Below are 26,649 nucleotides of genomic sequence, written 5' to 3' on the forward strand. Positions count from 1 at the left end.
TACTATAACCATATGTTTTATAAACTTACGATAATCTACACGTGAGAGAAGAAAAGTAGCAAGAAGGAAAGCAGGTTACAAGGAAAATGGGTAAAATTTATGAAAAAAGGTGAAGTATTTCTCTTAATTTCTGAGTTTAAAAAAAGCAACCTTATGAAACAAAGCATACCAAAAGCTTAATTTCTGCCTTGTCAAATATTTTTCTGATGGCAAATTATCAAAGTTTCAGGTGTTTTAACATTAATAAAATGAGATTCTGTTACAAATCCTTGTAAATTTCCTTGAAGATTAACTGAATAGAAATATCAGCTACTTAAAGACTGGTAATTTTATTGAGGACTTAGTGTGTTTTAAATATGATCTAAACTCATAAAGGCTTTATAATTTAGAATAACCCCATTTGTGGCTGAGAATACTTAATCACAGATATGTTAAGTAAGTATATAATTAAGACCATACCCGTAAGTAGCTGCCCCAGGTTTTTAACCCAGGCATTCTGATCTCAAGAGTCCAGGCTCTTAACTGTAGTGTTATTTCTTATGTTCCTATAATCCTTATTAAAACTGTGAGAACATACTTTTCCATAAGAACAGTGTTACTTTTACAACTTCAGTGGATATTTTAGTGTTATAGTACAACTTACTGTACGGTACAAGAATTTATTACATAGTATCTCTAACAAATTGTAATTTAACTTTTGTGTAAATGTTTCCAGAGGTAAGTAACTTTATTACATATCAAGGCAAACCATTTCATTTTTAAATAACCCAAAATGTAAGGATTATTTTTTTAATCTTGTGATACAACTTTGGACCACATTACCTTTTACCCATTTGTTTTGATTCTCTGCCCTGTGGGAAAATAGTAAGTAGACAGATTTCATTTCATTTTAAGACAGATGTTTAAATGTTTAAACAGGAATCATCTCCCAAACAATATATTTCCATACATTTTTCAACTGAGGGTATTTTTTTAATGCATTTTACTCCTTTTTAACTGTGTTTTCTCTTAAACTCTTATATCATTTATATAAAAAGGAAAAAGAAAACCTAACTGTACCCTGATTTGTACTGTTCTTTTTTTATAATAGATTCAGTGAGATATACTCACTCTTCCTACAGTGACTACTACCAGTTAATGTTTGTTGAATATTTACTGTACGCCACACCCTGTTCTAAACTCTTTTTACATGTAACTTACTTAATCCTCACAATAATCTTGTAGAGTACATGCTATTTCACTGTATAGTAGATGAGGAAAAGGAGGTACAGAGCTGGTAAATAACTTACCCTGTGTTGCATGTTTGTACAGAATCTCAGTGTCAAAACATTCAAACCTAGGCACTCCTATCGACTGTACTACAAACATTAAGTAGTTGTTTTTTGAACTGATATGAAACCCTATCTATATATCAGTTTTCTACAAAAGTGTGTCACTATAAAATGAACTTTTGTAGTAGTTCATTTGTAATTCAGTGAATTCATTTAAAATATAAACCTTTCATGAATTTAATCCCAGCTAATAACTCTTTGTTTCCTGAAATGTAAAATGTGAATAATATATATCTCAAAAGATTACTTGATGATTAATAACACACATATACATGTTTATTTGTATATAAAATTAAACTGTTACATGTAGAAGTGTACATACACTCATAAAATAGTAGAGTTGCTTACAAAGCCTCTAAATGTAGAAAAATAGCACATAGCACAGCAATTAACAGGACAGATTTCAGAAAAGAACTAAGTTCAGATCCAGGTTTTTTCCACTTACTAGCTGTACAGCTTTGGGCAAGTTTCTTAACTTCTCAATACCCTACTTACTGCAACATTAATACTCATCATAGGACCATTTGTGAGATTATTGCTTATATTTTTAAAGCACTTAGATCATTACTTGCACCTAGTAAGTTGTATATAAATATTAAAACACTGTTGTTTTACTGTTGTTTATCAGTGTCATGCTTAGTATCTGTATTTTTATAATTAACAAATTATGTTTTCTTGTTTTTAACTAGTGGATTTAAAAAAAATGTTTTTAGTTGTCTATGGAACTTTATTTATTTATATGTGGTGCTAAGAATCAAAACCAGTGCCTCACATATGCTGTATGTACTACAGAGCCCCAACCCTGAACTAGTGAATTTTTTAAAGAATATGAAACCAAATATGAAATATGTTCATTAAAATAAGTCAATTACTTATTACATTGCATGGAGAGAAGAGAACCCTGAAAGCCCAAGTTAAGTAACTTGCAGTTTAGATAATTTTCTAGTTCCTTATTGCCAGAAACAGGCCTGGTACTCAGATCTTCTAGCTTTTCTATAAGTAGGAGAGCTGGTGTGGATAAAAATCAAAATAACAAACTTTAGTATGAAGAATCGTAGTTAACATGGTAGAATTGTTAGAAGTTAATTACTCCAAAATAATTAGATGATTCTTTTTGTTTGAAGTTTTTGTTTTTTAAGTACAAGGAACACAGTATACTTTATAAGACAGTGTACATGAATGTAAGAAATTGTGAAGGTTTGCATGCTGTGATTAAGTTGTTAGTAATTAATGCTGTCACTTTATTTCCAGAACTCTGTTTACAAAGAACTATCTTAGTGGAATTGGTGTAATGTTTTAATATGCTTTGTTCTCTAATAATTCTGGTATTGTTAAATTAAGGCATTTAATTGCAGGGTAGACTATTCCCATTGCTTTGATTTTATTTAAAAATAATAATGTTGGAAAAACTCTTGGACAGTCACCTACTTCAGTTGCAGACTCAAAGTAATCACTTCTTCAGGAAGTGGAATCTACCCTAGTAAGTGGTCCTGCAACTCAGATATTTTTTGCTTGAATTAATTATTGTGTGTTTGTAATGGAATGGGATTCCATTCCATTTAGATGACTTCAAGTTCATCTCAAACCCTGTTCTTCCAGTTTTAAGCAGCAGTTGATCCTAATAAGTAACTTTTTTCTTTGGTGCTCTGAATTGAACCCAGGGCCTTGTGCATGTGAGGCAAGCACTCTACCAGTTGAGCTATATCCCCAATCCCTCATAACTTTTAACATAATATTTTTTTTACAGATTGCCCAAGGACTCCAGATACTCCAAATAGTGACCCTCGTTGTTCTACTAGCAGCAATAGATTGATGGCCTTACAAAAACAATTGGATATAGAACTTAAAGTAAAACAAGGTGCAGAGAATATGATACAAATGTATTCAAATGGGTCTTCAAAAGTAAGTATAGCAAATAAGTTTATAGTTGATTTTCATTCTTTCGAGATTCCATATTTTTTTTTGAATTTGCCTACTTGCTAAAATTTATTTGTAACCCCAGCATCGGTAATGGTAATGGATTGGGAGTCATTTGATGGACATGCATAAAGAGATGAAAATGTGAGTCATCTGTCATAAATGGTTTCTTTTGAGATCAACAGAGTGATGCTCTGCCTTCTTAAGCTCTCATACTATAAATAAGTATACTTTTTGAAGTTTATTTAATGCCACATATTTTGTATTTTTGTATCATGCTTTTAGCTGGTAATTTCAGTGTTTCAACAGTATTTTATGGTATTTGAGAGCGCTTTAGCCTCAGAATTATAAATTATAGACAAATTTAAAACCAATTTTTCTTCAAAGCCACATTTGTTTATTCCTTCCAAAACTCAGTTAATAAATAATTTGGCTATATGAGTTAAGGGTATACAGGCACTCTGTATTTGAATCTTTTTTATAAATCTAAAATTAATTTAAAACAAAATATTTTTAAAATTCAGGCTATAATGTGTTTTTGATCACCACATTACAGGTTTTTAGAAAAGAGCTAACGAAAAGAGCATTGGTAATTGCCTGGTTTTTACCTGTATACACTTGGTAATTTCAGTGTTTAACCTCCAATGTGGATGTATAACCTCCAATGGAAAAAATTAGTATTGTGAGGAGCCACTTTTAATAATAAGAACATATTCTTGTTCTTAGGTTTAACGTGGCAAAAAAAATGTTGGGAACCACTGAACCAGATTATCATGAAAGTTCTTTTCAGCATAAGGTTCCATCATTTTAATAATTTCTGAAACTTCACACAAAGATGTATCTGTTATAAAACTCTAAATTTAGTATTTTCAACTCATTTATTTTAAAAACTTCACAAATCAGTGTTTCTTCATATCTTAATCGGGATTTGTAAATAATATCAGAATAAAGTTTGAAATCAGAGGGGAAAAGATCTATTCTTAGAGTCACTCATTGTACTTCCAACCCTAAATGAAATTTGGGGAGACTAACAGAGAAATGTATATGTGTTATAAATTTTAAAAATTAAATTAAAAATTAAAGTTTAATTATGAAAATTATATACTATGCCTTATTTCAAAAGAATTTTTATTGTTTTTAGAGAAGTATATATTTATTTGATATTATTTTGATACTTGATCACTAATGTTGAAAATTTATTATTGGTTGATAAAGTTGTTATTTTCTGTACTGTTGTTTTTAATATTGACCTGCATTTGGAGAATTTTTCATTTTTAGCATGTGTTATTTTGTTTTTGTTCAAAACTATGTTCCTGGAACTGTGAGTGTACCAAATGTTGCTAAGCATTTTAAAAGTAAGTTAGCGAGTTACTGCCCTCTATCTTTCTCTAGTAAGGTTTTTAAATTTTTATTGGTGGATTAGTTTAAGGGTTTTAAGAACCCTTTAAAGTTATGGGAAATATGAATGTATATGTTGATAATTGATGGACAAGGTTTTTTAAAATAGTCTCTAATCTCCACAAGATTAAGAACTGCTCCTCTAAATTGAGCAGGTATGGACATACTAAAAGAATTTCATAGAAAAGTTACAGTGACCACAGGTCCAAAATATGAGCACTCTGTTAAAGCAAATACAGATTTTCCAATAGCATTTTATTGTTAATTAGGGAATTAATTTGAGAAGGACTCAAATGAAGGTTCAAAGCCTATTGGAAGCTTCTATAGTCTCTGAGGTAGACCTAACAGTTTTTTTCTGTCTAAGCTTATCTTTACTGTTTTCATTTCTCATCTTTAAACTTCTCAAAGGATCAAAGTATATCTTTATGAAATTAGGAAAGATTTCAGTTTGAAATTATATGGACTGTTTATTCATTAGGGATTTAATTAACAGTTTAATAGTTATTATACTAGGTCCTGGGGTATAAATGTAATAAAGATGGTGCCTTGTACACAGTAGATAACCAAGCAATAATATCCTGCTTTTAGGAGACAACTGGCTTAGAAGAGTTACTACATGTAAATAATTACAATATGTAATAATAGTTTGCTCGAATTACTTTTGAAACACCCTGAGGAAGGATCACTTAACTACCAGAAAAATCATTTAAGTCTTAGCATAAGATTCAAAAGTTGATTTGGCATTTGAGAAGAAATTACTCTTTAGGGATGATATGCCCAATATGTATAGGGTAAGAAATTATGGAATACAATGGATTCTTCTAGGAAATGAAAGCCATTTGATATAGGTATAATACAAGTTCTTAGCATGTTTTTTACCTAGCATATCTAGTAATAGAATATACTTTTAATATTAGTAGTTGTCAACTCCATGACCCACTTTGCTTGGGAAAAGTACTCTAGTTGATTCCAACAGAACTGTTTCTCAGTTCCCCACTAGTAGAGCTTTAATGACTGAGACAAAGTATGAGATGTAACATAACTGAAAGACAAACCAGATTGTTACAATATCTTGTATAAAGTTAATTAGTTGGAATTGCATCTTATATATGGAACTGCTAAAAACTTTTAACAGGGAAAATACACTATCAAATTTAAAGTTTAGAAATTTCACATCCATCCTCCTCAGATTTGAAGAATTAAACAGAGAAGGGTAAATCTATAGGCAGCAAGTTAAAGTAGGCTTATAGTAGTCCGCGGGTTAAAGAGCTTTATTTTTCCTAAACAGCAGTGAAAACAAAGGAGACAAAGTCAAGCTATTCATATCTGGATACGAGGTGAAAGGCACAGTCAAAGATGATTCTTAGATTGTTATGTGCACAGACTGGATGATGGTGTTCTTCACAATGACAGCAAATTCACAGAGTTGGGTGGTAAATTTAGGGACAAGGATGATCAAATTCAGATTGGCGATAAAAGTTTTCTTCAGAACTTCTGTTATTTTATTCTGTAGGATAAAATTATCACCCCTGTACATGTTATAGCTGGAATTGTCCTTTTAAAATTTAAGTAGGACATTTTTACCTTCCTATTCAAAACCCCCAGTGGCTTTTTATCATTGTTAGAACAAACCTAAAGTCTTTACTCTAACTGTAATCACAGGTGATTTATTTCTGGCTATGTTTCTCATCTTCTAAAAACACTTTTCACTCTCATTATGCTGTAGTTATTTTGGCTTTTTTGTATCTTTTGAACATAGCAAGCACACTCTGAACATCAGGGCCTTTGAATTGCTGTGTTGTTCTCATTATTTCTTTCCCTGTTGTGTAGCTTTCTCTCCCTGCATTAAAGACTCTACTCAGGTGCTGCAACATCTGCAAGCTCTTCACTACAATCCTAATTAAAATAGAACCCTGTCTCCTTATCTCCTTTCAGTTTTACCACTTTCTGAAATTACGGTTTACATGATCACTTTCTTTATCATATTTTAAACATTAGAATGTAAATTTCTTGTTATCCAGCTTGGTATAATCACTCTGTCTCCAGTGCTTAGAACAATACCTGGCACATTGAGATATTTTACCAAAATACTCAATAAGTACTTGTTAAGTTGATGGATTCTGCTGTAGTATGCATTCATTACTTCTTACTTCTTTTGGCCTAATATTTATAAACTATTCTTTTTTTTTAATCTTTACATACTATAATTACTTTCATTTAACCCCTTATGACTAAGATATTTCTATTATTAGTACAGAGATATGATGAAGGGCCACTGTTTTGCCCTTACCCCTTAGAAATAAAGAGTCATATATCTTGTCATTTTGTCATTGGGCAGTTGTGCCACTAAGCAACACCATTGATTTTATGAAGGGGGCTGGTATCTCTGAGGGTTCAATAAGGCATACTGAAAAGATATCTGCTATTCATATGTTCAGATAAAAAAACAAACTCCTTATTAAAATGTGTGCTGTGCTTCTTTCCAGCATTTTGTAACTTCTCATAAGCCTTCTCATACTTTTTCCTAATTTGGATATACTGACTATCCATCTCTATCTACCCTAACCACCAACCCTCCAGTCTTTTTAAGTTTTATTAAGATCCAATTAATATACAAAAGTTTGGAAATATGTATAAACTCTTGAGACCATCACCATAATTAACATGCTTCCATATTTTTCCCTGTATTCTTTTGTGGATGTTTTGTTGTTGTTGTTGTTTCTCTTTTTTGGTCTTGGATAGAAGTTTTGTATTTGGGGTTTTTTTTTGTTTGATTTTGTGTTACGACTACTTGACATGAGAGGTCCTCCAATCTTCACATATTTGAATTTAACTTGATGTTAACAATCTAGAAAAACTTTCTAAATTCTACCCGCAAAAAATGATCCCACCTTTCTTTGACATTTTCTTTGTCTGCTTTTAACTTTCTGATACATGTAATTATTATATCTCCTTAATTAAACTATGTGTTTTATAAAGAAACATTCTGACTATTCATATTTTCACTGGTCTGACAACATTTAGCATATGGAAAGTAAGCAATGAATATATTATAGAAAAAATAAAACAATAGTTGGTTTATTTATTTGAAAGTTTTATGTGTGTGAGATGTAGTTTGTTATCCAACGGTGACTTTAGAACAAAATTTAATATCCCATGGTGACTTGCAAAGTAGTAGGGTTTTTTAATATAAAATAATGTATAACTTGAAAACATTACAGAATTTATAATTTTTATTTATAGTTATAAAATATTATCCATTCCAAATATAATTACCAGACATTGTAGAGTGCTAATAATTAAGTTATTTAAACTAGTCTATTAAATTGAACCATTTTAGTTCAAAATCAGTCAAATGTTGGCATTTTCATGTGATTCAACCTAATAAATAAAAATTTTCCCAAAGTCTTCATCAACATAAAAGTCAATTATTCTCATACATTTGGGCCCACCTTCTCTTGCCTTCTACAAATTAGTTGCTAAATTAAGAAAACCCATTTGATTCCTGAGAGCATAACTTATAGTGAAAATTCATTAAATGCTAGAAAGCATAAAATTGATATGTAGTAACTGTACATTGCCTGATTTGGGGGAGCCACTCTGAATGACCCATGCCTTCCAGTCCTGAAGCAAGAGGCTCTGACCAGTCACTACATTTGTGGTGACTTGGGCGTTGTCCCAGCTCGGATAGCAAAGGCCTGTCTTCAGATGTAGGTGTTACCTTCCAGGGTTGAGCTACACTCAGGTGTCCTTTGTAACCCTGCCCCTTCTGGCCTTTTTTTGGATAGAACTTTCTAAGAACAAGAATTCCCCCAATAAAAGCTCACTTCCGAACGTGCTCGCTCTCTCTTGCCAGCCTCTCAGTGACTTTCCCTTGCTCTGCCTTTTGGGGAGCCTGAGGCTGAGAGCAGAGAAGCTGTCTGAAGCTTATTTAAAGGTAAAGTGTGTCTGCGTTTTATTTGGTGTTACTGCACATTCAAGCAAACTATCTTAAGTTCAGCTGCCCATGCAGGTCAGGGGCGGCAGTAGATGATATCCAAAATCAGTTTTAAAAGCCTCCATTATACATTGACTTCTGTGCATATCCCCTAGAAGTCTGGGTGGAGAAAATTTACTTTCTTATAAATTAATACAAGTGCTATTACTTGCATGTTGACTTGAAATAATTAAGAAAAATAGTATTTCTAAAGAAATAAATAACAATTGTCATTTCACAAAATGATAAAATAATAAAAAGAGCAGCATACTTGAAAAGCATGTTACTGTATAGTTTTCTTAGTATTTATACTTACTATTAAAACTTAATTGAGGGGTTGGGTATGTGGCTCAAGCGGTAGCTCGCTCGCCTGGCATGCGTGCGGCCCGGGTTCAATCCTCAGCACCACATACAAACAAAGATGTTGTGTTTACCGAAAACTGAAAAATAAATATTAAAAATAAATAAATAAAATTTAATTGAAATAAGATACTTAACCATTCTTTTTATTGCTCTACAAGAGAATGTTTTAATGCCAATTAAATACTTAGTAATATAATTTTACTATCATCTAATGCTTACAAAAGCTATGTTTTAGGGTAATGTCCCCTTTTATACAGTTTCTTCAAGAAACCCAAGGCTTTCATAAGATGGCCAATTTTACATATTACAATTTGATCTGATGTCTGTCTGATGGCAGAATATTAATTGTGAGTTTTGAGATACTAAGTTTTTCTCTTACTCTGGTCTGATCTCAAAGAGTAATATCTTCCATTTGTCTGATATTCCTACTACTAGTAGGTAGAGAAACTACCATAGGAAAACGTACTTTCCTTTTAAATTTGGAAGGTGAATAGTTACATTCATGAAAGCATATATAATGTGTCACAGACAAATGCCAAATTCAAGCTAGTATTCTTCTTAATAAACCACAATTATCAAATGTGTATGTGGTATTTGTGTGTATATGCCTACTTTATGGGCTAAACTGATATCTAAGGTAAGCTATTGGAGCTCAACTCCTTGGTGTGAAATCTAATACTTTATTAGAGAGTAAAATCTGGCTAGAAGCTCCTTAAACCAATGACTTGGTGAATAGGAAAGAAGTGGAAGAAAAATTTATAAATTGCTAATTGTTTTTTCCTCCATGATATATATTACTCTGTTTGATATTTGACAGAATATTTTTAGCTCACTTTTCTTCTCTTATATAAAAGCAAAATCACTATCTTACCATTTGTATCTTCTTTCTCCCCTTTACACAGTGTCATAACAGTGTATGTATGTGTTTGGTTTATTGAAATGAAACTGCCCAGCTGATGCTTATCTCTTTCTCCCCCTTAACTTTGATAGGTTCTGGTGTTAGGAGAAGTTGATTATTTGCTGTTTTATTTCCAAATTAATACATAGTTCCTAAGTAATAAAGGTAGAGATACTTAATAATCTGTAAAGATCGACTTTCTTTGTGCATAAGTATTTCCTAACCTGATACTTAACTTTTATCTATTATTTATTTTTTTTCTGTAGATACCCATATTGACAACTAATATAACTCTCAGAGCAAATGATATTAACTTATGATATTTTAAAGTTCCAAATTAGTTTTCTATGGTTGTTGTAATAAATTCTCACAAATTTAGTGGCCTAAAGCAACACATTTGTTGTGTTACAATTTGGTAGTTATTCTGTCTTAAGTAGATATCACTGAGCTAAAATCAAGGCATTACTGGGTGCAGTGGTGCTGGCCCATAATCCCAGTGGCTCGGAGACTGAGGCATGAGGATTTGAGTTCAAAGCTAGCCTTGGCAACAGTGAGGCACTAACCAACTCAGTGAGATCCTGTCTCTAATTAAAATACAAAACAGGGCTGGGGATGTGGCTCAGTGGTTAAGTGCCCCTGAGTTCAATCCCCAATACCAAAAAAATAAAATAAAATAAAGGTGTTAGCAAGGCTACATTCCCTCCTGGATGATTCAGAAGAGAATCTGGTTCCTTGCTTTTTCTAACTCCTGGAGACTGTCTGCTTTCTTTGGTCCATGTGTTTATGAAAAACAGAAGAGTAGCGAGTATTATTTACTTATTTTCTTTCAGATTTTTTTTTAAATTATGGAGTTGTTTTTATGTTATATCTCTTAAGTTTGATGGCTTTTTAAAAAATTTTTTGTAAATGTATCTACAAGTACTGGTATGAGTTGATTTATTTGAAAGATAGAAGAATGTTTCATTTGTCCCTTTATCTGCTTACCTTTTCAAACTTACTTTTAATAGGATCGGAAACTCCATGGTACAGCTCAGCAACTGCTCCAGGACAGCAAGACAAAAATAGAAGTCATACGAATGCAGATTCTTCAGGCAGTCCAGACCAATGAATTGGCTTTTGATAATGGTGATGGAATAGAGATATAATGTCATTATCCTTTTATGGGCCTAGAGTGCTAAGTAAATCTTATAGTGAAGAGACAGTGGTTCAAAGTTAAGGGGGAGAAAGCATTGTAGGGTTTTTTTGTTTTGGTTTGGTTTTTGTTTTGTGTCATGTCTTATAGATTTTACTCTCTTCACATGGGACAGATGGTTTCAGATACTTGAACCTCATATTTCAGGAATATATTGACCTAGAAGGTATTTCTTCATTTTAATAAAGTATCAGCACTTTATATTTTTTAAATTTGTTTCTGCCTATGTAAGAGTATGGCTTTGTTTTGTTCTTTTTGTTATATATAGTTTTTGTTTTTGTTTTTTATTCCAGAGGGAAACTTTATGGTTAGTTGCTACAAGTAGGACTAGAAACTGTAGTTTTCCCTTGGTATCTTTGGGGGATTGAGGCCAGGATCTCTGATGGATACCAAAACCTACCGATGTTCTGGTCCTTTATATAAAATTGCATAGTATTTGCATAAAATGAATGCATATCCCACAGGCTTTAAATTATCTCTAAATTACTTATAGTATCTAATACAATGTAGATGCTATATAAATAGCTTTTACAGTGTAACAGCTGGATATTGATTATACATACACACACACTTTTTTTTTTTAACTTATTCAACACATGAGCACTTTTTTAAAAAAATCATTTTTGAGCCTGGGATGATTTGAATCTCTTGATGTAGAGCCTATAAGTATGAAGTAACAACTGTGTTTTGGTCTCATGATGTTATCATAATATAATAAATTCAATTCTAAAATCTTTTTTTTCTGTCAAATTTGTGATTTAGATTCATAATGACTAAATGGAAGGCTCTGAATTTAAACCTTGAGTTTATTATTACTTCAGTGGTTTTTTTTTTTTTTTTTCTTTTTTGATAGTAGGGATTGAACCTAGGGGCATTTAATCATAGAGCTGCATTCCTAGCACTTTTTATTTTTTATTTTGAGACAGGGTCTCACTAAGTTACTTAGGGCCTCTCTAAGTTGCTGAGTCTGGCCTCAAACTTGTAATCCTCCTGCCTCAGCCTCCCAAGGTGCTGGGATTACAAGCATGCGCCACCATGCCTGGCATTGTTTCAGTGTTTATTGATTTAAGGACTAACTTTTTCTAATGTTTGAGGAATTTGTTTCTTTTTCATGTTTTTTAATCACACAAGTTAGAAAGTCAAATAAATGTTCAATTAATGAAACTTTGTGTTTCCCCCCCCCCCCCTTTAGCAAAACCAGTGATAAGTCCTCTTGAACTTCGGATGGAAGAATTAAGGCATCATTTTAGGATAGAGTTTGCAGTAGCAGAAGGTGCAAAGAATGTAATGAAATTACTCGGCTCAGGAAAAGTAACAGACAGAAAAGCACTTTCAGAAGTAATTTTAAATAAATATTTTAGTATATTTTAGTATATTATTCAAAGAATGTGATTATTTAAGCAACAATAATTGTCTTTTTCACTTGCAAGGCTCAAGCAAGATTTAATGAATCAAGTCAGAAGTTGGATCTTTTAAAGTATTCATTAGAGCAAAGATTAAATGAACTTCCTAAGAATCATCCTAAAAGCGGTATTATTATTGAGGAGCTTTCACTTGTTGCATCACCAACACTAAGTCCACGGCAAAGCATGATATCTACACAAAACCAATATAGTACATTATCTAAACCAGCAGCATTAACAGGTATGTAGCACACATCTCTCCTGTTTTTTAAGTTGTTTTGTGTGTGTATGTGTGTGGCCCTGGGGAAATCGTTGTGTGCAGATGTTTTTTTAAATTATGGGAAGATTTGCATAACATAAAATTTATTTGTTTTAATCATCTTACATTATACAATTCAAAGGGAGTTAATATGTTCTTAATGTTGTGCAACTATCACCACTATATAGTTCTAGAACATTTTTATCATTTTGTAAGGAAACCTATACCCATTAAGCAGGCACTCCCTTTTCCCTTTCTTCCTATCCCTCTGGCAAACACTTATTGGCTTTTTGTCTCTATGCATTTATTTGTTCTAGATACTTCATATAAACAGAATCATATAATTTGTAGCCTTTGCATCTGTCGTATTTCATTTAGCATATACTCCTTTCAAAGTTCGCTTAGTACTTTATTCCCTTTATGGCTGAATAATATTCAACTTCATGGATATATATCACATTTGCTTAACCACTTGTCAGGACATTTGGGTTCTTTCTACTTTTGACTCTTGTAAATAATGCCACTATGAAAATTTGTGTGCAGGTTTTGGTTTAAGCACTTGTTTCCAATTTTTATTTTGGCAGGGGGTGGTATGTATATACTTAGGAATGTAATTACTAGGTCATATATTAACTCTATTTCTAAGAGGTAGTTGTTTGTTTGTTTGTTTTTTCCTGTGATACAGGTGATTGAACCACTGAGCTTCAGTCCCAACCCATTTTTATTTTTGAAACAGGGTCTTGCTATGTTGCCAAGGCTGGGCTCAAGCTTGCAGTCCTCCTACTTCAACCTCCCAAGTATCTGAGGTTATAATCATGCACCACCTTGATTAACATATATAAAAGTAGTGTATGGAGTGTTCCTGTTTCTGTCCATTCTCCCAATACTTTTCTTTTACTTCTTTTTGATTATAGCTATAATATTATGTCCTCCATTGTTGAAAGTAAAGTTGTGGTCTCCACTTGTTTTTGTGGAACTGTCTATATTTCTTCCTTCAATTATACAGATTTTTGTTTTATATATTTTGGGGTTCCGTTAGGTGCATTATATGTTTCTAATTATTTTTTGATGGATAACTCTTATCAACACATAATGTCCTTTGTCTCCCTTAACAATTTTTACTTAGTCTATTTTGTCTGATTTTAGTAGAGTTATCTCTGCTGACTTTGGTTTCTGTTTGCACTGAATATCTTTTTCTGTCCTTACATTTTCAATCTATATGTGTAATTGCATCAAATTATGAGTTTCTTTTTAGATAACATATAATTGGATAATTTAAAAAAAATCTATTCTTCCAGTCTCAGTGGAACAGTTTTATCATTTAAATTTAAGGTAATTACTAATAAAATGCCATAAATTCTGATGCTAACTAGTAAGAGTTAGGTAAAATTTTATTGGTTTATGGCATATTCCCCACAACATTGCTTTCATTTAACCTGCAAGCTTAGAGTTCCCAGGTAACTTGCACTTCTAACCAATTGACTACCAATTCTGGGATAATTCACCAAAACAACCTACAGAACTCTGGAAAACATTACGGTAGTTTTATTATAAAGGATACGGATTAAATCAGTCAAAGGACAAGACTCATAGGGCAAGATCTAGAAAGGTCTTAAATATGAAGTTTTTGTATTCTTAGGATACGTAACCTTCCCAACACATTGGTGTCTGTCACCAATGAGGAAATTCACTTGAGCTTTGCATATCCTGAGTTTTTATTGGGACTTTGTTATTATGTAGGTGTGACAGAGTGAATCATTGCCATGTGATTTGAATTCAATCTCTAACCTCTTGCCCTGCCCTGGAGGTCAGGCTGATACATAGCTCAAAGTTTCAATCCCTTAGTAATATTATTAGTGTTTTCTAGCACAGTTGTTCCCCATCCTGAAACTGTCTAGGGGCCTACCTTGAGTTAACCTTTGAGCGTAAAGTCATGTGTGATACAAGGGTTCCACCATGAAGAGCACATACATTCCTATTTCTAAGGTCATTCCATGATTTAGAGGCTTCTTCCAACAAACAAGGGACAAAACTCAGCCAAATTGATCTTTATACAACAAAAGAGCTTGCTTCTGACAGTTTGGTATTTGTTTCCTGAATTCTTATGTTACTGCCTTCTTTTGTGTTGGATTGAATTTTTTATTGTATTTTTTTGTTGTTTCCTTTTATATTTAATGAACTTGGTTTCATAGAGTAGTTTTAGATTCACAGAAAAATTGAACAGAAAATATAGACATTCTTTATAAATCCCATTTGTATATATGCATAGCCTCCCTCACATCATCATCTTATACCAGATTGACAGTTTTTTATAATTAGTGAATCTATATTGACACATCATTATCATCCAAAGGCCACTGCTTCCATTAGTATTCACTCTTGGTGTTCTACATTCTATGGATTATGACAAATATATAATATCATGTAACTACCATTATAGTGTCACACAGAATATTTTCACTGCTCTAAAAATTCTGTGTCTGCCTGTTTATACTTCCCTTCCCCCAACTTCCAGCCCTGGCAACCACTAATCTTTTTACTATTTAGGCTTTTTTTCCTGAATGTCACATAGTCAGACTCATACAATATGTAGTCTTTTTAAGTTTCCTTTCATGACTTGACAGCTCATTTCTTTTTACACTGAATCATATTTCATCAACTGGATGTACAAGTTTATTCATTCACTTACTGAAGGACATCTTAGTAGCTTCCAAGTTTTGGCAATTATGAGTAAAGCTACTACAAACATCTATGTGTGGGTTTGTTTTTTTCTTAGTAGTTACCCTGGTAACTCAGTAGCCTACAGAAACTGTTCTTTTATAGGTGCACCTTCCCCCTCTTTGCATTGCTGTTGTCACAAATTATGTCTGTACCTATATGTTCATTTACATAGGTTATAATTTTTTGCTTTGTCATTTAAATCATAAGAGTTACAAACCAACATAGTAGTACTTGATTTTATGTTTTCCTATGTAGTTAGTTTATTTGTGTTCTTTATTTTTTTCTTTGGTTTCAAGCTACTGTCTAATGTTTTTTTCATTTCAATCTGAATAATTTCACTTACACATTTTTCTGAGCAATTCTCTTATTGATGAGCTACTTTAGTTTTTGTTTTATCTGGGAATCTTTAATTTTTCCTTTATTTTTGAGTGATGGATTTGCTACAAATAGGATTCCTGGTTGACAGTTTTTTTTCCATTCACCATTTATCCTACTCCCTTCTGATGATTATGGTTTCTAATTAGAAATTTATTAGTCTTATTGAAGATTCCTTGTGGGTAATGAATTACTTTTTATAAAATTATCTCCTTTGATTTTTTTTTTTTTAACCATTTGATTTAATGTATCTTAAGGTGAATCTCTTAGTGTATCCTATTTAGAGTCATTGAGTTTCTTGATGTACAGGTTCATATCTTTCATCAAATTTGGGGAGTTTTCAGCCATTATTTCTTCAAATGTTATTCTTTTCACTTTATTTTCCTTTGGAACTCCATTATTTATGTATTTGTGTGCTATCTGGCATCTCACATTTCATTTAGGCTCTGCATTTTTTCTTTATTCTTTTTTCTTTCTGCTCCTAAGACTTGATGATTTCAGCTGAACTGTCACCAAATATACTATATTTTCTTCTGCTTGCTCAAATCTGCTGTTGAATAACTCTAGTAACTTTTTTCATTTTATCATATTTTTTCAGTTCCAGAATTTCTCTTTGGCTGTGTGTGTGATTGTGCATGTGTGTATGTACACACAGTAACATGTGGAAACTGCAAAGCCTTATTCCCCAAAGCATTTCATTTCACTTCCTTGGCTTTTTGGCTTATATATTGTTTGCCCCAACTGAGAGCCTGTGCCCTGATTATTTACTTTTAAATGTTTTTGACATATGCCCTCCAATTAGCTGATTCTCTGCCCTTAGAAATTTGGTACAATAAAGATAAGCCCTTGGTGTTAGTCCTTTAGGGATCCCACAGACATGTCAAAGCAGGCAACTACAGTTTGAGAATGAGAGTTCTCTATTTGCTGTGGCACCAAGACCCTATACCAGTAACGGAGGCTGCCATCATCAAGCTTTAAGTTGTGTGTATTATTTTTCAAATTGTTAAAATGTCAGTGGTATCTTAAGTCAGACAGAATTGTTATTTAATACATAGCTCTTAGATATAATGTATATCCATGGGGCAGTGAAAAATAAATGATTGGAAACATTACAGCACTGTTCCTGAAAATGTTTGGGAATCTTTAGTTTACCTTACATATTATAGTACCTGTTTATCTTTCTAACTGTTTTGTATCTTATACAACTCCTACCATTATTTAAATTAGTTTATGTACCGTCGTCTGTCACAATTAGTTAATGCACAGTCTTTCTCTGTTTAAATGTCTTTGCCTTATTCATCTTCTTACTGTACATATTTTTTTAATCAAAACTGCAATATAGACCTATAAAAACAAAGACCTTATCATCTGCTTACATATAATCGTAGCCACTAACACAGAGCGTTTAATACATGCAAAGGGTATTTGTTAAATAATATTCGATAATTAGGCAGGAACTATACTTCTTATCTTACTTTCATCTTTTAGCTTAGTGCTGAACACATTATTGATACTCAAGAACTTTTGAATGATTCATTGATTAAAATATGATTTCAAATATTTGAAAATCAATGGTATTTCTAGAAAAGTAATAGAACCACTTTTAAAGTCTTGGCTGATATGACTGGAAAAATTTTCCCTTTTTATTGTAGTCTGTTCTTCAGTTATATAATTTCTTTTCAGTTTGTTTTTCTATCATTTATTTCCTTACTAAACACTATTTAAAAATCATATAAATCACCATTCTAAAAAATATCTTACAATTTTTAAGGCAGTTTGATTTTAAAAATGTCTAATTTCCTTAAGCATCTACTGGATCATTAACTGAATGTGGAATAACCAAGAAGAGAAATGGTACTTATAAAGGATTAGAAATGATGAAAGATAAATATGGATAAATACAGGGCATTTTCTAATCTGACTTTTTTTTTACTGCTTTCTATTTGTGGTTTGTCTCATTTAACTCTAGTTTCTTTTAGTGGTTATATGATTATAACATTGAAATTCACAAATTTGTTGTTACTCTGATATAAGGTTAAAATAAGGTTTTTTGCTCTATATTGTGAGATTTTACTAGTTTTTATAAGAGGAGATATCTTCAGAATGTTAATTCAGTTGTACCAACATGTAATACTGAATTATGAATTAGTAAAATAGCTATTAGTTTTTCCAGTCAGTTGAAAGAAATAAGAATACATTTACTTATTTTATTGTAATTCATAGCCTCTACTTAGGAATATAAGCATTTCTTGGATTTGCTTGTTTTAAAAATTTCACATTGTAGGTTATGAAGGTAAAGAATGTAGTTTTAATCTATTTCTAATATGGTTATATGAAGTTGCAACTACGTCATCTCATAAAATAAAGAAACTTCTAGATGTTTAATAAAGATCTTAATGCCCTCCAGGTTTGTTTTGTTCTAAATGAAAGCAGGTGGTAAGCATTGTCATGCCCTGATACATTGAAATTACTAAAATATTTAATAAGCTTCCAGGGTTTGAAGTCGTAGCCAGATGTTTTCAGTTTCCCCAGGATGGCTTTTACAGCTAAACATTTACTATGGAAATTAGCAAAGTTTGCCAGTTTACAAAAAGGCAAATAAAAAACAAATACAACAAGTTATTTTTTTGAACTAGAATAAAAATGATAACCACTATACTTAATTTGTCTTATCACTTTATAGTAAAATAAGATTTCCACAGCACAATAACACATGAAAAAAACTGAAATTCTACCTCTTTCCCCAACTTTTAATAGGTTTATTGAGGTATAATTTACATTCCATAGAATTTACCCATTTTTAAATGTACAATTTATGATTTTTTAATAAATTATATGATTGTGCCACTATCATCAATATCATTGTGAGAGCAGTTTTATTAACTTTTAATTGACATATAATAAACTACACATATTTAAAATACCTAGTCTTGCTTTCATTATTTCCAACAAGAAATCTGCTACCATCTTTTTTATTATTTTTTTTATTTCTCTGTATGTGAAATGTTTTTTTTTCTTTTGCTACTTTTACTGTTTTCTATTTATCACTGCTTTTGAGAAATTGGCTTATGGTGTGGTTTACTTGTATTTCTTTGCTTTGGTATTCCTTGAACTTTTTGGGTTATAGTTTTCATCAAATTTGGAGAATTTTTACATATTCATTTTATATATATATATACCTACATACATATGTATATATGTATACATAGGTGTATACATATGTATATATATCTCTTTCCTCTTCTCCCTGCTGTTCATCAGGAACTTCAGTTACACAAATGAGGCTATATGTTGTTAAATTCATCATTAACATATGTTCTGTTCTTTTTTTCCCCCCCTCTCAAGTCTTCTTTCTTCCTTTTTTTTTTTTGCTGTGTCTTCAACTTCACTAATCTTTTAAATATTTAATCTATCACCAGTTCATTCAGTGTACTTTTACAGACATTGTCTGTGAAGTATCTCTAGAAATTTGGTTTGGGTCTGTTTTATTTCATTCATGTATCTGTTCAACTTCTGAACAGATGGAATATAGCTATAATAATTATTTTAATGTCCTTGTCTGCAAATTCTAACATTTATGGCAGGCTACTAACTTTGTGGTAATTGGAACACTGGGAAAAAACAAATACACCTGATAATCTTTGATTAGATGGAAAATATTTTGAATTTTTTCTTGTTGAGTGCTAGATACTTTTTAATTTCTGTAAATATTTTTAAGCTTTGTTCTAGGACAGAGTTACTTATTTTATCTTTTCAGTATTGCTTTTTGACATTTGTTATGTATAACAAGAACGCCATTTAGGGGTAATTGTTCTTTCTGCTGTGGGGCAAGACTCTCCAGTGTTCCAGGAATTAAGATTTTCAGTCCTAGTTGTTAAGAACAGGCTTCATCCCTGTGTACACTGAGTATTGCTGTTTCTGATTTTTCAGATGGTTCCCTTGCCTCAAGCATTTTATTCATAAGCAGGTGCTGATTAGTACTTTGAATAAGATATGAGAGAGACCTTGTGTGTCACTGAATTCTACCACTCTACCACTCTCCAAACCTTAAAGCGGCTTTTTTAATTCTTATATAGTGTAGCCCAAATGATGACAAAGCTTCGTCTCCAGATGGCCTTTTGAACACTTTTAGTATTTATTTGCCTAAGAAAATAGCAATTATTTTATGCTTAATTACAACCTTTACTCATTTGACTAACCTCTCAGAATGGAAAGATAATATGGTAATTTTACATATCAAACAGAACAGTGGTTGTTTATGTAAAAAACCTGTGAAGTCCTTTTCTATGTTAGCTGAATACTAGTAACCATAACTATTATTCCCATTGTCAGACTTATTTATAATTTCTGTATGCTATTTCAATAGATATATTATTTAACTTCATGTTCCCCTTTCAAAGTTCTCTATCTACATAATTCAAGAATTTTTTTCATGTAATTAATAGAAATGAGTATTCAAATATATAAGAGGTTCATGTAACTTATTTTATGCCCTACAGTCAGCTTTGGGGGGTATTGTTCTTTCCTTTAAAAGTTCTTACAGTTTTCTAAAAATTTTCAGTGGTTTCTCTGAGTAAAGCAGGAAAGTTGATAGTTAACCTTACAGGTCCTCTAGGAGAAGAGTTTTTGCTATTTTAGAAGATCCTTTTAATTTTATTTTTTTCTCTTTTTAAATATATAGCAGAAACATAGTTCTATATATTAAGAATTGATATTCTTATTTGTTTTTATTTATGCTACTAGGTACTTTGGAAGTTCGTCTTATGGGCTGCCAAGACATCCTAGAGAATGTCCCTGGACGATCAAAAGCAACATCTGTTGCTCTACCTGGTTGGAGTCCGAGTGAAACCAGATCATCTTTCATGAGCAGAACGAGTAAAAGTAAAAGTGGAAGTAGTCGAAATCTCCTAAAAACTGATGACTTGTCCAGTTCAGTAACCACACTTTTTTAAAGAATATAACAAATGAAAGGGACTAGACAAAGAAATTATCAGTGGGGACAGAAAAGAATGGAAGGTGTCCAAGTGGGAAAAAAAAACTTGAAAATTATAATTTGTGTAGTTAAATTTAAAATATTAAAACCTGTAATGATAGGAAGCAAAAGGGCAGCAGAATTTATTTTACTAAAAATGTATGAATGAATGACAAACAATGGTAATTCTTTTGAAAGAATGAAATATTGAAAAATCACTCTTTATGCCCACCTGAAAAATATACAGAGACAATGAGACTTGTTCTTCTTGTAGGATCATACCTTGATTCTTTTAATGGTTTGGTGATACTTCAAAACTAATATTGAATTTTGCATAACTAACTATTGGACCAAACCTGTGTACTGGGATAGCAACCTGCAAGTCAACTTTAATAGGAATCAGAGGGTAAGGATTGAGGAGAATAAAATGAAAAAATATTTAGGAAGCACTTTGGAGACATTGTGAAGTATAGTTGTAAACTATACATAAGTGTATATCTAGGATGAAAAAGCATATGACAATTAAACCTAGTATAGAGTACAAAAGTGAACTTGTCTGTAGTTGATTGTGCTTAGAGGGTTTGTGAAAATAAAGAGTTGTTTGAGGCTGCCAAACTTTAAATATAAACAAGAGTAAACAAAGAAAAACTGGATTTTTGATCATCCATTGTGGCAAACAGCGACTGTGAATCCTTTAATTCACATTCTTTTATGTACAAACTAGATAGCAGTTACCATTTGTGTTTTATCAAACAGGGTAATCTGGAAGGGTCTAGTTGGGAGTATTTATATAGCAATTTAGGATTAAAAAACTAAAGAATTAAATATGAAAAAACATTTTCAAAGAATCTTAAGATTTTTCATTGCTATAGTGGCAGCAATATTAAAGGTTTAAAGTCTTTAAACAAGCTTATAAATTTTAATTACAGATGATGTCTGTGCTGTTTTGAAGCTAGATAATACTGTGGTTGGTCAAACTAGCTGGAAACCCATTTCCAATCAGTCATGGGACCAGAAGTTTACACTGGAACTAGACAGGGTAAGATGAGGAAATTTTTACTTGAATTTTCATTATACTAAAAATTTTGTTTTGAATGTTTTAAATGTTTTATTATTTTGGAAGACTTTAACAGACTTTATTCTTAACAAGAATAAAAGAAAGGTATATTTTTTTGACATTTCTCATGTAGTAAGTTACATAGAAGTCTACTTTTATGTACAGGTAAATATCAGATTCCTATTATAGCTTTTATTTGTGCATTCACTTGTAAATGTGTGCTTTATATTAAACTAGAAAAACCAACAAACCAGCTAAATCTAATATTGTGTTTGTTGTTTTAATAACACACAGTCTAATCACTGAAGTGATTCTTCTGACCCACCATGTTCAGGTTATCTTACCAAAGCTGAGTTTGAAAGGAGCTCTTGGCGAACACTGTGGTGCACACCTGTAATCCCAGCGACTCAGGAGGCTGAGGCAGTAGGATTGCAAGTTCAAAGCCAGCCTCAGCAATTTAGCAAGGCCCTAAGTGAGACCCTGTCTCAAAAAATAAAAAAGGCTGAAGATGTGGCTCAGTGGTTAAGCACCCCTGGGTTTAATCCCCCATATCAGAAAGAAAGAAAGGAGCTCTTATACTCAAGTTACACTCAAGACTCTTCACTTCCCATGTATCTCAGTGTCTTTCATGAAGATATAAATAGCTAGAATCCATTCTGTGGCTGTAGAACCCAATTGAAATTAACTTGTCACAGTATATTCAATAGATATACAATGATGACTTGATCTTAGATTCAAATTCACTTTTTGAGTATGGGATGAAAATGTTAAAAATCAATCATAACTTTATCTGAAAATTAAAGAGTTTAAGCTTTGTGTTATATCATATTCAGAAAGCAGATTTATAAGGCTTAATGGTGATGTAATCTATGAAAATATTTTGGCTGTTATCACTCCAGCTTTTATTAAGATATTTTTCCAATAAAGTCTTCAAAGCAAGCATACTAGCTCAGACCTTTATTATTGCTTTTCTTGGTTCAAAATTATGTCAACCACTTAAATGTTACATGTACTTAACAAAATGCTTAGCCTGTTGTGTAGTCCAGTTTTCGAATCTTTTATATTATCTATTTCAGTGAGATGTGTGAGGATCGAATCTATGTTAAAACTAGGCACTGTGATGCATCCCAGCAATTTGGGAGGCTGAGGAAGGAGGATTGCAAGCCTGAGGCCAGCTTCAGCAACTTAGCAAGATCCTAATCAACTTAGTGAGACCCTGTCCTAAAATAAGAAGGGCAGGGGATGTAGCTCAGTGGTAAAGAACCCCTGTGTTAGTTTCATCCCTGGTACCAAAAAAAGAAAAAAAAAATGAAAATGACTAATTGGGAGATTTTACATGTAGTAAGGTTATTGAGAGAGTTGTATATTTAAAAAAGAGAACTTAAAATAAATTGGGTCTTGCAGTCATTGAAGTAACTGAGAAACCAGCATAGTTACATATAAATAAATTTTAGAACTACTATAGACTTTCAGTGTCCTGCTTCTAAAGGTATGTTCTTTTCCCTATGATAATTTGAATGAGATATAAAGATAGAGGTGGCACAGAGAGAAATGTACAAAAAATGGTGAATGCCTGGAAAGAGAAAATAGTTTATAATTATCTAAACTATTAGTTTAGAACACTAGAAAGTCTCTGATAACTATTGGCTGTTCATAACTTGAGATCTACAACTAAAATTATTTTTCTACTCTATGATATCAGACATTTTTTCCCACTTGGAGTTGTGCTCCCTTTGAAACTTTGAAGACACTGCATGGCTTAGTAAAGCCATATTCTCAAACCAGCTAGTCCTTATTGCTCCCAGTATTCCTATTCCTTGCCCCTAATTTGATTATAAACTTCTTGGCAGAGACCACATTTCCTATTACAATAGTTCTTTATGTTTACATAGTATATTTTACATTTACATGTGCTTTTTACTCTTTTATTATTTTTTATAATGATAGAATATTTATTTATGGAAAATGTTTATAGAAATATAAGTCTTGGACTACTCCTGTTGTACTAGCTATAGCTATATAGGATGCTGTGGTTCTGGGAGGATCACTTGCATCCAGGAGTATAAGACCAGCCTGGGCAGTTTAATAGAGAGACCCTGTCTATAGATAGATAGAGGTTGTAGATGAAATTTAAAGGTAAGTGCACTTGCCTAGCATGCATGAGGCCCTGCGATCTATCACCATCACCATTGAATAAACAAAGAATGAAAGAAATCAATAGTTCTTCTTAAAATTGTAAGATAATTGTAGAAATGACCTAGATCTAGAATTCTTCTAGAAAAATTAAAATTATATTCCAGGGAGTTCCAGTGTTCTGTAAAATTGTCTCAGGAGGTAACACGGAGTCCTTTTTGTTTTGTTTTGGAATTCTATGTAAGATGTCATTTGGATTTTGCCACTTAAAATGTTTTTTAATTGCTTATGTACTTCAGCTCCTATATTGTGCAAATTAAGGAAATTATGGTTTAAAGGTTAAATAACTAGCCTAGGGTATAATCCAGAATTCTTAATAGCTACGGACTAATGGTTCTGTATTATATCAAGTTTCTCTTTTATTTTCTTGTAAAACCGGTCTTTTTTATATTATAAACATGATAGCTGAGTACAGTGGTATATACCTATAATCCCAGCTATTCAGTAGGCTGAGGCAGGAGGATTGCAAGTTTGAGCCCAGCCTGGACAACTTAGGGAGACCATGTCTCAAAAAGTATAAAGGGCTACAGGTACATTTCAGTAATAGAGAACCTCCTGGTATTCAGTTCCTAGTACTGCTCAAAAAGGGGGGGGGGGCTGTGCAATTTCTCTTTTTCCTTGAATTTCCTCCCCTTTCCTGTGATAACAAGTTTGATCAAGCTATCATGGGAGATTGAGATCATCTTAGATGCTGGGTTTTTAACTTGTAATGAAGCTATAATGGTTTTCACCTTCCTTTGGCTCTTCCAGATTCTTCTATTAAATAATATATCATGAACATGTCATATCCTCCTCAGACTATGTGACTCCTTGGGGATCATCAACTATATATAAAATCAGTTAGTTTTTTTTTTGGCTCGGGGATTAAATCAGGGACGCTTTACCATGAAGCTACATCTCCATTTATTTATTTAAGACAGGGTCTCTCTAAATTACTGAATCTAGCCTCAAATTTATGATCCTCTTGCTTTGGCCTCCTAGGTGGCTGAGATTACAGGTGCGCACCTCTGTGTCTGGACCTTTTTGTTGTTGTTCTTTGTTTTTATCATTTCTTGACCATCAGGCATTCTGCTAAATTCATTAAGGATGACTTTGTTTTTCCCTTTGCTCTAACATTTGCCATTGTTAGGAGGGACTTAAAACACACAACCCATTCAACACACCCTTATTTCAAATTTCTTGTAACTCAGCTCCATTGTAGTTTTATTTCTGGGTTATTTTAGCAATAAATTTTTCTATTCAACTTAAATCTGTTGTTTTCATTCAAAATTATTTTAATTATACATATTTATGTAATATAGTATGATAATTTGATACATGTATGTAATGAAGAATGATTAGGGTAATTAGCATTTCCATCTCTTTAAACATTTATCATTTCATTGTGTTGGGAATCTTCAAACTCCTCCTGTCTAGTTTTTTATAAAATATATAATAAATTGTTGAAATCTTAAATTCAGTATTCCAAACTTTCGCTACCAAATCTCTTGTTCTTCTAAATGAGATAACTGCATAAAACACCTAAAATAATACCTGTACATGATAGTTGAGTAGTAAATGATAGCTCTTATTACTCCCGGCTTTGTTTTATTACCATAAAGCTAACTATTTAATCACATATTTTCATTTCCTTAATATTCTAGATATTTTTTATGTTATTAATTCCTTCCAAACTTCATTTCCTTTTCCGTGCACCCTAAAATCAGTGTTATTCGGAACTGTTTCCTTGCTGATGCCCCCACAACATCCTTCGACCTTGTCTTTATACCATACCTGCTGTGGAAACCTAAAACAGCATATTATTCCTGCCATGTAGCTTTTCTACTTTCATATGCTAAGTGCTGCTGAAGTTAGTAATACTTACAGTGTGTATTTTAGTTTCCACCCTCAGTAAGGCTTACTCTAAAAGTTAGTTGTACATTTCAAATCCAACTCTTACCAGTAATTTTTGTTTCCCCCATCTCATACTCCTTTACTTCTGTTTTAGATTAAGCCCATTAGACTTCATATTCCTGCTACCATTCACTAAATTTTCTGCATCATCATCTTGGTTTCAGAGAAAGAAGTCTGTCTCATTCCTGTTAGAGTCTGTGATCTAAATTGTCTTCTAATTCCCATTCTTTGTAATCTCTTGAAACCTTCTTCCATCAATTATACCTGCTGTGACCTATATATCTTAACCTCATTTCCTCTTACCTTTGATTATTATTACATGTTTGCATTCCTTCCATTATTTTATTTTATTGCTTCCTTGTAGCTCTATTGATCGGCTTCTCACAAACAAGATTCTTGAAAAAGTTAATCATGTTCACATACTACATTGGAGCTTCTGTTGCTGTAATAGGTTCTAAATAAGACACATTATATATAGTTTCTCGTTTAATCCTTTCAGTAATCTTATGAGATATATATAATTATTTTAGCTGTTCTAGGGATTACTGATGTCCCAAGACTTCTAATTTTTCTCAGGCCACACAAAAGTGAGAGAGCTGAGAATCATCACAAGTATCTTGACACTAAAGCCTAGTCTGTCTAAAATAAAAGTCTGTGTTCTTCATTATAGCTTACTAACTTGTCTGTTTCTCATCCTTCTG

General features: G+C 32.2%; 1 protein-coding gene across 3 annotated transcripts in view; it reads left to right on the top strand.

Moving 5' to 3' along the window:
* The window catches only part of Pkn2 (protein kinase N2), a 120,486-nt gene that overhangs the window by 61,170 nt on the left and 32,667 nt on the right, over nucleotides 1-26,649 (top strand). For 2 of the 3 annotated variants that reach the window (XM_046443295.2, XM_058579021.1), the window contains exons 3-8: nucleotides 3,079-3,233; nucleotides 10,891-11,008; nucleotides 12,268-12,413; nucleotides 12,506-12,719; nucleotides 20,577-20,762; nucleotides 21,735-21,844. In XM_046443295.2, the coding sequence (XP_046299251.1) occupies nucleotides 3,079-3,233; nucleotides 10,891-11,008; nucleotides 12,268-12,413; nucleotides 12,506-12,719; nucleotides 20,577-20,762; nucleotides 21,735-21,844 (929 nt within the window). The remainder of the gene's footprint in view (nucleotides 1-3,078; nucleotides 3,234-10,890; nucleotides 11,009-12,267; nucleotides 12,414-12,505; nucleotides 12,720-20,576; nucleotides 20,763-21,734; nucleotides 21,845-26,649) is intronic. The other variant, XM_046443296.2, reaches the window with a different exon arrangement.

Source organism: Marmota monax, unplaced genomic scaffold (assembly GCF_021218885.2).
Source record: "Marmota monax isolate L192 unplaced genomic scaffold, Marmota_monax_Labrador192_F-V1.1 WCK01_AAM20220418_F8-fsc00046, whole genome shotgun sequence".
Taxonomy (NCBI): domain Eukaryota; kingdom Metazoa; phylum Chordata; class Mammalia; order Rodentia; family Sciuridae; genus Marmota; species Marmota monax.